Genomic DNA, 13,059 nt, shown 5'->3' on the forward strand with positions numbered 1-13,059 from the left:
CACACACACACACACACACACACACTCACATACTCTCACACACACACACACACACACACACACACACACACACACACACACACACACACACACACACACACACACACACACACACACACACACACACACACACACACTGTTTCACACTCAGGAAAAGTGTGTCAGATTGTCTCTGGAGGTTCAGAATTATTTTTTCCGTATCATAAACAGCAATTTGGGGTTCATTTCCAAATGTGTCACAACCAGGAGGAGAGCCACAGTCATTAAAGGTGAAATAATAACTGTGTAACAGTGATCAATAATAACTTACAAAGGCAGCCAAGTATCGTCAATTATAACTGTGAGCTTTCGTCCAAAAAAAAAAGATGAACCATTACCGTAAGTACGTACGTATATTATATAGCATTATTTTGAAGTCTTAAAGAGTGCTTCAAAGTCATAAATAAAATCAAAACGTATCAAACGGATTGTAAAATAAATAAATATGGAATATCTTTTTTTCAGGGAAACATGAAATAAATGTCTTTATGATAACAATTTCGATATAACCAAGAAATTCTCACTTTCATTTTTTTCAAGTTTTATCCAACAGTCCAATTTGTAAAATATGTCCAGAGTATGATTCAGTTAACTGAAGGTTATAAACACACAGTATACTGAAGTCTTGTAAAGTGGCTTAATGAACATTTTAAGTAATTAATCTCATGATTAGGTGAATAAACATTTGCCTAAACTCTCTACATTAAAAACCACATTTAAATGCTTTGTCACTTTTTCCCAATTACTCTTAATTGTCTAGTAAAAGATGGAGGTGGTTCTTTCTGATGTCCAGTGGTCTCCAGTCAGTGTAACACATGTCTCTTGTGCTGATTCCTCCTCTTTCTTTGGCTTTTCATGGTAAACCTCTGTGCTGGTGGTACAGGAGCACATTTGGGTCAAACTTGGTAATGTGATTAATTTGCATTCATTTGTCTTTTTTATGCTTGAAGGTTTCCAGGTTAATCACAGCCCTAGAAAAACCCTATTTCATAAGTTCTCATACTATCAGCTCGTCTCAATACTTCTGTAAAGTGGAGAAGGTAATCATTGACAGGTCTCTGGTTACAGGGGATAATACTGCCACAGCACCGGGGGTATTAGAGAAAGTCATTACTGTCCATCATCAGGCTAAGGAGAAGTGTTTAAGTGGAGATGAATAGCCTCATTGATGTGGAAGCCTTGTTATTGTAGATCTGTTTGGAGAAGCGGCTACGGGGGATTCATATTTCAATAAATATTTGATTGATATTTGTGTGTGTGTGTGTGTGTGTGTGTGTGTGTGTGTGTGTGTGTGTGTGTGTGTGTGTGTGTGTGTGTGTGTGTGTGTGTGTGTGTGTGTGTGTGTGGCAAAGAGTATTAGGCAGTCATTTAGTGAATTAATCGAAGCGCTTCTGGTTCTGTTAGGATTTATTGATTCTGTCCCACACACACACTCCAGCTCTCGGACCCCCACAGTTACAGCCAGAAAATCTGCTGGCTCCGACTTTTCTCTTGATCTAACGAGTACATTTGATTGTGTGTGTGCATATCTATGAAGAGCCATTTGAAAGGAGAAGATCACTTTCTTAATCCGTCTCCCAAGTGGCTGAATCTTATTTTCTTGTTCTCTGCATCGTTCCCTCAATCTCATCTATTATCCTCTTCACTGCCGCTCTTTCACCCGTCTCTCAGTCTGTGCCCGTGAGAGCTGAACGAAGGGATGCTTTGTGCACGTTCAGCAGTATCCGAGCCAACTGAGGAGAGTTATGCGACTTACGTTGACTGATGTAATAAAAGGAACGTACTGTGAGCAAAAAGAGAGGATCCCCCAGAGAGTATCTTATATTCAATACTGTTATACTGCTCGTTCTGTTCCACTGAGGAGCAAAAACATACTGGACATACATTTAAACACGGGAGATGCATGCACATTCAACATGCATTTTTATTTACTCAGGGCACATTGATCAACATTACTGTTAAATATTTTAGAAATAACAGAAGGAGGCAGACGATTTTCATGGGATTAGGCACATATGCAGGAAGATGCTTAATCCATATTCATAAATATTATTTTCTGGGTCCCGCTGAGCAAAGCAACTCAGACTTGTTGTTCACCTCCAGTTTCCTGAGTGGATATTTTTTAGGTAACAGCAGATTTAATGAGTGTGACTCTGAAAATGCATTTTCTGTGGGTGGCTTGATTTTTGTTCTGCCTGATTAACCAGAGTTGACGCGTCAGTGATGCAGAACTAAAGCAGTTTTGACAGGTGGGAAGAAAATGAAATATGACTGACAGCAGTGAGTAATGTTCTCTTTTCATAAATGAACCAACCTGAGTTTGTAAATCCTAATATTATCGATGATGTGAGGACTAACACTGCTTTATAATGACGTGTGTATAGGCTTTAAAGCGATTTCAATTGTTTTACCTTGAGAATGATCCTTTTCTGCAGGGGTTTGTAATAGTAATGTTTTGTATGGAGAATTGTAATAATGATGTCGCCCAGTGTCAGTGCAGTCTCTTATGTTAAGTCCCAAGGAATTATCCTTCACTTCTTTCCTTAACCCCATGACGTTTCTCACTGAGGTTAAGGAATAGTGGTCATAAAAAGAAGTAGGACCTAATTGTTGGGGGGTAATAATGCACCAATGTTTTAGGAATAAATCTGGGGCTCTTTGGAAACAGAACAAGAAACTTTAACTACAAAAGTTTGGTATAAGTTTATCTCCAACTTGTATTCCACTAAAGTTTTGCCTATAGTCTCCACTTCTTAGAGTACGACTAAAAATAACAAGTTTTCAGAACAAAAACGATGACATGCATTTTTCATTTCAGATCAATTCTCGGGTTTCCTCTCTAAAAAAGGTCCCTTTGCAAGTGGCAAAAGTGCCGACACAACAAATTATGAGCTGTGCCACCTGTACTGCCTTCATGCTGATGAATAGGAGCCGTGCTCATAGCTGTGCACCTGCTCAAAACTAGGGAGCCTGTTTTTGTGTGTGTGTGTGTGTGGGGGGGGGTGTGTGTCACAATGTGAGTAAAAAACGAAAAAGGGCAGATAGTGCTTGTTGTAAAAGAATCAGATTGTATTTCTTCTCTGTAAACTGTACTGTTCTGTGGGCTAATACTCCAAGTGTGAATCTATACGCCTACTGCCTGAATCTGCTTTATGGTTTTCACTTTTTCACTTTCTTTTGGTTCTTTTCACTTTCTTTGGTTCATTTGTTATTTTTTAATTCAATTGGTGAACCTGTATGTTGATAAAATAGTGTGTGTGAGCTTAACTGTGTGTACTAAACTGAACGGAGCATTTTCTGTCAGCTTTTTCAAACTGTATGTGTAATTGTTTTGGTGTTAGTGTTTAGGCTACTGGCTGAATGTGCTCAATGAAAGGCAAGTTTTCCTATAAGTATCATCTCTGAGCAGAGGACACATTTTTTATCCTAAATATCTTGTTGATTTGTACTTTCTCTTGGATTTGAGGTTATCCAAAAGCAACATAAAGTAATCAGATTACATTTCTTTTATATTTTGATACTTACATTAGGGTTACTGATTACATTTTTTTTATGACAGTGTTACATTTTTCCTCCCATCACTGGTTTTGTGTTTGCTAATGAGACAGCTAATGAGGCTATTAGGAAGCTAATGAAATGCATTCAGTATCTGTAGTACACACACACTTACAAACTCACTTCTCTCTCCAGCTTCGTGTAAACAAATGTATATTTATTTGACTATGAATATGTTCCAGTACTGCATACACCGTTTTGATTAACTTTTCATCTTGTGTGTTCAGTGTTGATGGTTTCTCATTAGTGTCTCTTCCTCTCGTCTCTGTCTGTCATTCTGTTATTTGCTGTTTGTTCTCCCGGCACACTGGAAAGAAACTAATTAAACGGCCTATCATAACCATTTCATTTCATGAACCCAATTACACATTGTGGAAGAGAGTCATCTACCTAGAGGTCCTGGAAATTCAATTTCCTTTCATCAGAGAAATCAGAAAAAATGTCAAACTGAATTTCTGAAGCTTCCTGTCTTTTGTAAAAATGAAACGCCTGCTTGTTATTTACTCATCTCTCATTCTCTTCAACAGTTTTCACAGAGTGATATGTCCAACAAAATACAACTTTTGGTTATTATTTAGGTGAAGTTAGATTAATGGATGATTCTTATTCTTTTGATTCAAATGCATGTGTTAGTTCTTCCGGTTTAGCACAAAAATGGCCTGTAATCTCCGCTATGAGGAATGACAAAAAGTACTGAAACACACCGGCCGGCTGGACACCATACTAAAGCTCATGTGGACAGATTAAAATAACTCTCACTGCCAGAAGGTTGGACGAAGGTCAACAGTGTGGAAATGTATAAAAACAAGTTAACCTGGAGACAAAAAATAAATTAACCTGTAAAATGTGCTACCTAACTAGCAAACAAAGCTAACAAGCTAACTACCAAACATTATATCTACTTTGCATACTCACTAACGTTAGTAAGCGTAAGTAGTTTGCTTTCATTCAGCCAAGCAACTTCTCAAGGCTCCAGCTTAATTCAGTTTAGTTCACTAAAAAGCTAATGAACAGTTTCTTTGGCAAATTAAGGTTGATAAAGCTGGCGACGCTATGCAAAGTAATAGCACTTTATCAGGAAGAACCAACACAAAACAAGAGCAGAGTGGAAGCTCTATGGAGCAGGCTAAGCATTGGTGCATATGTTCCACAAGTCACTCAGGGTTTCACTGATGTAATGTCTGGATCTTATTTTGTGTAAGGCGCTTGTTTGATTTTCGGTGTACAAGAGATTTAATTCCTTTTTTTCTGTCTTTACAGGAACCTTGGAAAATCAGGACTCCGAGTATCTTGCTTAGGACTGGGTGAGTAGACTCTTCACTACTCATAATGCTTTTTCTCTCAATATAAACAAACAGTACTAATTACATAGACTAAACAAATATACTATAACGAAATAAAAACATCTCAGAGTAAAAAAAAAAAGGAGAAATGTTGTGTAAGCATCAGGCTTGGGGAGAAACGGGTTACATGTTACTGCAAATCAGGATGCATGAAAAAAAAACTAATCGGATTACTGGTACAATTATAATATAGGGTTTAATAGCAGGATCACAATGTTTCAAGACTAATACAAATCGATATATTCCAAAGCACATGCTGTGGGTGATCTTAATCCAGATGCTGTAGTAAACTAAACCTTCCAAAGTCCAGGTAATTTATGTATTTCGCAGATGTATAAGAAATATATTGGATCGTTGGTCTTGTTATAAAATGGCAAGGAAGAAAAAGTAAGATTTTGAAGTGTGCATGTTCTGCGTTTAGGTTATGACACAGCACTGAATGCTAGACCGATTTCTTTGTTAATTCAACCCGTAAGCAGATTTATACAGCATTGTTTTCTGGGATGAGGTAACATTCTTTGCATAAACCCAAATGTGTTAATTCCTAGAAAAGATAGTAGCTCTATATTAGACCCTGCTGCGTGTTGCTCAGAGTCCCTTGAGGGCTCAGATCAGCCACTAAATCGGATAAAAAACATCCAGTTCCCTAAAGACATGAGCTTTAGCCAGATTAGGGAGGATGACCTTCACCGGGATGTTTTGCACACCGTCCAAAAACATGCAATGCTTCGGTTAGAAAAAAAAGCATTGAACAGACAGGAAGGATATTCTGTATGTGTGAAAATATCCTGTTTTCTGTACCTGTTTTTAGAACACGATTATATAAGGAAAGAGAAATGATAACAGCCTTTTTTCATGACATTATAATCACTGGAGGCATTATTTTCAAGGTCCTTTAAAATACATTTGATCTGTTTGTAATAATTGACTTGTGCACAAAAAGCGTGCTATAGTCTAACCTCATTAAAACTTGAGATCCTATCAGGACATTGACTTTAAATTTGACACGCTCTCCAGTCTTGCTTGAGCTAGTGTTTGATAAGTTGTCAGCACTCCCTTTAAACTGCATCCTTAAATAACTCTTGATGGTCTCCTCGAAAATGCTACAAATCTCTCCAGATCCTTCGGAGCGCTACATCCACTAAATAAGAGTCCTCGTGTTTACAAACTGAAAGTAGATTTTCTTAAGAGTTTTTAGAAGCTGCAACTCTACCTTCTCCACAGTAGGCCTATACCTGCCGTACAGCGCACAGTGGAAATGTTTCTGTTTTTCTATTTGACTTTGACAGCCCTGACTTGATTGACATTTTGCAAGGCAATCCTACCCTTAAAATTGCTCATGTATGTTTGACCTTTCTGTGCAGATGTGCATACGAGAAAGCTGGGAAGTGGGAAACGTTCGTCTCTGCTTTTTCCATCAGTTAGAAAAATTGGATGTGGATTTGCTTTGCTTTTTGATTGAAAAAAACTAGAAGGCACAATTTATTATTTATAGTTAATACGTCTAAGGGATTTATAATGTTTAAATAGGCCCTATTATTTTTAGGGTTTTATAGTCTTTGTGCATGTAAATTGTCCTCCAGATGGAACCATACATCCGTGAACATACTGACATCACTATGTAACAGACACGCTTCTTTTGGCTAGCGCTCCAACATGTTGTACATGATAGGCTAAGGGGCGGGACATCTCTAAGCCGTTGACCAATCACAACAGAGCCGGTCAGCTAACCAATCAGAGCAGCCTGGGCTCTGGTTTCCGACAGAGGGTGAAAAGAGGTGCTGCAGCACAGGCAGTATGAGAAAAATAAAGAGTTTTTGAAGCATGGAACATCACTTTATATCAGTCAATACTGATTATCTTTCTGTGCCATGGCGAAATACAGTTTTCAACCAAATGGATTATCTCTGGTGTTGTCATAGATTCAACACAAAGGGCTGTAGTTTTTTCACAGTTTAATGCCTTGCTCTCAGGGTGGCTGTCACAGACTGGGAGGTCTGACTCTCTCTGGCTGAGATGCACTGTACAGAAAATGTCAGCATAATGCCAGCTGCCGACCACATGCTGCGCCCGGGGCGGACATGATGCTGGCAGGGGAGCGGAGGAAGAGAGAGGGCAAAGAGCAGGACGCTAAATGGTGTTTCACTGTTTACCTGGAAGAACAACATCAAGATAACAGAGGTTGTAGTGTGTATGAGTTGAAAGTGGTATTATCTGTGCTTGCTGGATTAGCTGCACTGTGCTTTTGAAACTCTGAAACTTGGCCGCACACCAGGATGAGCTTTGGATGTAATACTCAAAAGGTTGTGTAACAATAAAGCAGCAAATTGACCTTCAAATGTAGTGGCTGCCTAACACCTTCTTAACTTTTTTTGCTGCAAGGAAAGTGATTATGGATTGCAGCAGCATTCAGGATGCAGAGCAACATTAATCCATCAGCAGATTCAGATTTGAGTTGCGGCATCAATCATCCATCAGCTGACTAATCATTTACCCGGCTCTCGTCGAAGAATTTATAAAAATTATTGCTTTTCTCTGCTATGAACTCCTTGGTGTTGATTGTTTTTGAAAAGCTCTATTATAACGTACCAGATCATTTTCAGGGTCCAATTATCTTTCACCCTTTCCATAGAGAACAAATCCTGCATGCCATATTTAATTCACACATCAAATGTATTATTCATTTGCTATCAGACTTTTGGGGGTTTTCCCTTTCCTGTAAGCTTTCATGTAGGCTTGGGAAATGTGTTACGGCCCGTACACACACACGACCCGTCCACACACAGGCATGAAAAAAATCTTGAAGCTGGGCGTGTCTGAAGCTTGGCGATTTTTTGCGAGCAACGCGACCAAAATACAATCACATGAATCTCCCGCCCCCGACATACAAAGCAATGCGTCGGGGGAGGTAGGGAGAGGTAAGATCAAAGGTACGAAAGAGAGAACAAGAAATGCTGAAATTGGGGAAACCAGACAGATGACACTTCCACCAGGAATGTGAAACTATTAGAGGACTATATGAAACATCGTAAAGAAGTTCATAATTCTACCACCGATACAGCGGTCAAGTTAGAACTTATTTTATATGGTTGGGTGTGCTAGGAAGTACTGGGAATATGGAAATAAATCTCGTAGTGTGGTTTGTTTCCTTACTTTGAGTGATGTGGCGGTACGAGAGAACGGTTTGGCTGTATAAAAGTCTGAACAACTTACGGCAACGGGAGAGGGAACATGGCGGAGAAGGTCGAAGATGAACGAAAGAAGGATAGCGGAATCAGGACAGGTATAGATGGTTAGTACAAGGACGAAGAAAGTGGGAGAATTAGGGAATTTCGTGTCTCCGAGGACTTGGCGCCCTTGCCTGTGTTGGTATGTGTTGAGGAATGTATTGGAGCGATTGAGTGGTGGGGGTTGATTGGACGAGCGAAGAGACAATAAGGAAAGAGGGGACGGCAACCGGGGAGTGTGGTCATGTGGCTTGTGGTGGGGTGGGTTTGTGGCTGGGTTGAGGTGTTTGGACGCCAGAGGGTGTTTACTAGGGTTTCACATTAGTTACAGGTTTTCATTTGTTTTATTATTCGGGAGGAGCGGAGTAGAACAACGGTTTCCGAAAAACGCTAAATCAATGGGTCAAGGATGGTAAAGAAGGAGAGAAGTGTGAGTAAGGCGAGACGCGGGGCTGGGGGTGGAGCAGGTGACGTGTGGGGTGTGTGGTGGAGGAGGTGCGACGCCGAAGAGGTTGGAGCGAGTAGGAAAAAAGTGAGGCGAGAGGAAGTAGGAGCTTGGAAGGTGGAAAGCGGGCGTGAGGAGGGGAGGAAAGAAGTCGGTCCTCTTCCCTTCACAGATAGCGTGCGGAGGGGAGAGGCGCATATTACGAATTACCACTCTCTTTCCGTTTTCGTAGGCTCTTTCACCTGGTTACAGATTCCAACGTACTTAAGGGAAACATGACTTCCTTATTACCACTACTGTAATTGCGACTTCTGGGGTGTCGACCACTTTATCATCTAAAAATTCCTTCTTAGTTTCAAAAAATTCAAAACTCATTTTATAAACACATTTTGAAGATTGACGACTAATGAAAGAAGATTCTTTGTCTTAATAAAAACAAAACTTTCGACAGACTTTAACGAACCATAGTTTATACGTTTGTCCTTTGAGGAATGCTTATACACGCAACAAACGTATCTAAGTTTGTTGTTCTTTACAGGTTATAACCGCTATGTTTATAATAAACAATTAATTAAACTACCTAATATCATTTTGTACCAAATGTTTCCCTTAAAATAAAGCGACAAAACATAATGAGATGTCATATGGTTAATCTTTTATTGAACGGGCTATCGTATGTTAACTGTACAACAACATACTTATGTAAACTATATTTGGTCCTACAAATTATTATATGGACTTGTTTGTGGGAGGCCATTGTGGAAAGTCTTATAAACTACCTGATACAGGTTGATCTTTCGACAAACATACCATTCACGTTGATTTTGACCCTAAAGAACAGAGTATCCTCTTTTGAGAAATTTCTGTATAAAAGATTGTTGTAAGAAAGGTGTGTATTGTCCTTTGTCAAATTTTTTATCTATAGTCGTATGTGAGTGGTGGTCAGGACTGATTGTCAATTTTTGTCTAGAACCCACAAACATACTGCTAATTAAGACTTGACAAAAGTGATGAGCTACACTTAATACCTACCACAAAAGCACAAATGATCAGACTTTCTTCGTGGCAATACATTCGTGGTTCAGGACTTTTCCTACTCTAAAACACAGGACCGGAATATATGAAATCGATTTGTTCTTTTTCATTATTTTATCTTTCTGTTGCGACATCTTCGTTCTCCCTCTTCGCGGCGATTCGGTGTATAATCGATTTGAGAAAAGACGTTTCCATGGTGTCGACTGTGTGGGAGTCCAGGTAGGAGAGTAGACGTCCTTATAGAGACCCTCTCGGTAAATTCTTACTAGTTAGTGATCGTGGCGTCGAACCTCGTTCGCCGTCTTTGGACTTGACACAAACGTACACGCACCCACTCCTTTTGTCTCTCTGAGCCGGACCCCACCGAAACTTATTACCCATTTACCTTGACATAAATATGCCGTTGAAAACCAGTTTCGAAATTGCTGGAGGAATTTGCTCGCCAAAATGTAAATTTTCTGTAATGATTGGTGGGTAAATGTGGGCTTGTGGGGTAAGTATTTCTCCGCTCCGGACAGTACATTCCCACGTGAACGAGTCCCTCGATGTGGCGGGCTTCGTCGCCCCCCTCCAGAGCCCGCCGCCCCTGTGGTCGTGTGGGTCGGGGGGTCGGCGGTGCGTTGTGAGCGGCACCGTGGAGGCGGATCCGCCCTGGTTTCGGTGGCGTCGTGAGGGTCCTACGTATTCCCGGCTCCCAGGGAGTTCGGGGAGCTCCCCGAGGAGTCCGGAGCTCCGACACGGAGACGGAACACCCGTCTCCGTTGTTCCGCTTCGTCCGGGCACGGGGGAGGGTTGAGGGGCGAGTCTTCTCTACCCGCTCTGGGTTGGGACCATGGGACTTGCTTACGGAGCTGCACCCGGTTTCTCCGTGCGCCCAGAGAGTTAACGTCTGACCGGTACGGGATAGTCCAGCTATTTGAGTTCACCACACACACCCACACACACACACACACACACACACACACACACACCACACACCACACCGTCTTCCTGGAGTCAACGGTTGTATAACTTCCGGATACAACACCACACGTCTCGACGAGCACAACTACGAGAGGTACCTCTTTTGTGGTGTGTGTGTTGGTTGTGTGATGTGTGTGTGTGTGTGTGTGTGTGTTGTGTGTGGGTGTGTGGGTGTGTGTGTGTGTGTGGTGAGTGTGTGTGTGTCTGTGTGTGGGGGTGTGTGTGTGTGGTGTGTTTGGTTGTGGTGTTGTGTGTGTGTGTGTGGGTGTTCCTGTAGAACCGGGTCGTCATCCCCAAATGCAAAAGGAAACGTTCCCAATGTATCTGTAACGACTGAACATCCCCCCGCTGTAGGTGCCGGGTGGTTAGTAACTCCCTCATAGAAACCCTATGTTGGTGAAGGAGGACCGGGGTTTAGGGTTGGAAAGGAAAAGGGTGGGTAATTTTGTTAATTGTGAGCGACGTTTGTCTTGCGGTTGTACGAGGAGGGAAAAAGGCTAGTCAGGGGGGGGCTTGGGGTTAATTTCGTAGGTAGCCGTCGGCACACACGACCCCAACTGGGTCGGTAACGGAGGGGGGGACACCAGAATAGGTCACCTACTTCTTTCTATACACCCTTTCGCACCGGGACTCCCCCCAGTTTGTGGGACCCTGAAAGTGAATTAGGGTGAAGTAAATAGCTACTTATCTGGATGGTCCAAGCGGGGACCTCCTAGTTAGTCAAAAAATTACTTAGGTTAAGTCAGTGGTAATTTGAAACCGAACTTCTTCCAAAGGTGTGGAAATCTCTCCCACCCCCACCACCAAATTGTTCAATACAACTGAAAGGGAGCCGTTTACGAAACAATGTTAACTTGACTATACATTTAATTCCAAAGAACGACCCCTTTCACCTTTTAAGCAAAAAAATATATCAATCATTCTCACCTTTTATCGACCCACCAAACCTTAAACTGAAAGTCTTTATCCGGAAAATAAGGTTTTATGTCTTAACTTTAAAATTATCCTTTTATGTAAAGTAAGATTTTTTTCCAATGAGTTAGACCTGACGACGGTCCCTTTGTGTCGTTTTCAATTTTGTCACTTATTGTCCATTATTAAACGGACCACCCCATTAATCACGAAAATGCGGGAGGACCCATTTCCTAGAGTTTATGAAAAAAAGGGGTGGGTGACAGATGAATTATGACCCACACACCGATTTGCCTTTTCCAAAGAAAAGTAAAACCGCATGTGCACCCCCTTAGTTTATTATATAAGCATAAAAGATGAACCAAGATGTTTACATTTCAAAAAGAAAACGGACGCATATTTTTTTCGACACACACACACACACTCGCTGGGGGAACTAGAACGACTCCGTGATTCCGATTTGGAAGATATGTTCTGGAGAGAATTTTGGTTATTGTTCGTGCTCATTGCCGTCGAACCCCAGGTCTCTCTTATTATTGGGGTGTCCTCTCCCCTTTTATTTTTTGTTCTCCTCCTGATCAGCTCGGTGCTCTCCTTCTGTTCTAATAAAGCTAAACATTAGTTAAGGAGAATAGGTCCCGGCAGGATGGGATGTCCGGCTAGTAGTACGTCTGACGCACCCCGGAAGTAACAAATTGTCCTCCCACGAGTTGACTCGGCTTTTTACGCCTGCGTGGATACGCGAATACGGTGGGCCGCCGCGTTAATCGAGCGGACGCGCGGCCTGGGGCCGGAAGAGGCGTGGACGGCGCGGCCGAGGCGATCGTGGTGGACGAGCGTGCGAGGGGGTGCGGCGCCGGATACGGTTATATTTGAGACGTGGCACCCCCGAGTGTACAAGACCGTTCCCGGGCCGGGATGCGAGATAGATGGAGAGATTGTTCAGAGGGTATGAGTCCGCGACACGTTGGCAATGGTCCGAACTGCTAGGATTAAGGACCGCTTTACCATTGGCACGGGGGCAGGTGGTGGGTCCCGGTAGGCTTTTTTGTGAGAGAAGTTTCGAACGGGTAGGAGAGACTTGACCCCCACTGCATCGCGTTCTGAAAGATTAGAAGGGCGGGCGTGGACGCGTACCCCGCGTCGAGCTGCCGACCGAAGACGTTCGTGGCACTCGTAGTTTTCAACTCGTTCAAGGTTGAAAACTACGCGAGGGCTACGAAGCTTTCGACCGTAGTCGTTGGGGGAGAGGGGGCGCAGAGAGAGAGGGGACGTTTAGAGCGGTCATGCTCGCGATCGGTCTAGTTTGGCGCACGTTTTCGACCCTCTCGGTGGTCGTCAAGTAAAGAGTATAAGGTTTGCTTCTTTAATGCCATCGTAGTGGGGCCAAAGAAAATGCTGGTTCTTGATAGAATGGGCCCTTATGTTTGGCCTCCTTGCAGGTCCCGTACACCTCCCTTCCAGCGATCTCTTGTCACCCACTTTGACCATCCAAAAAGCGGACAAAAACCTCATCAAACTATAGGTGAAATGGAGCAAA

At 42.2% G+C, this 13,059-nt stretch overlaps 1 protein-coding gene across 1 annotated transcript in view; it reads left to right on the forward strand.

Annotated features, from left to right (window-relative positions):
- Positions 1-4,906, forward strand: part of LOC104957327 (voltage-gated potassium channel subunit beta-1-like) — a 38,219-nt gene extending 33,313 nt beyond the window's left edge. Inside the window, exon 2 of the mRNA XM_010784983.1 lies at positions 4,855-4,906. Coding sequence (XP_010783285.1) covers positions 4,855-4,906 — 52 coding nt within the window. The remainder of the gene's footprint in view (positions 1-4,854) is intronic.
- Positions 4,907-13,059: the final 8,153 nt, after the last annotated feature.

This window comes from Notothenia coriiceps, unplaced genomic scaffold, assembly GCF_000735185.1.
Source record: "Notothenia coriiceps isolate Sejong01 unplaced genomic scaffold, NC01 NC01_scaffold00000283, whole genome shotgun sequence".
In the NCBI taxonomy this organism is placed as follows: Eukaryota; Metazoa; Chordata; class Actinopteri; order Perciformes; family Nototheniidae; genus Notothenia; species Notothenia coriiceps.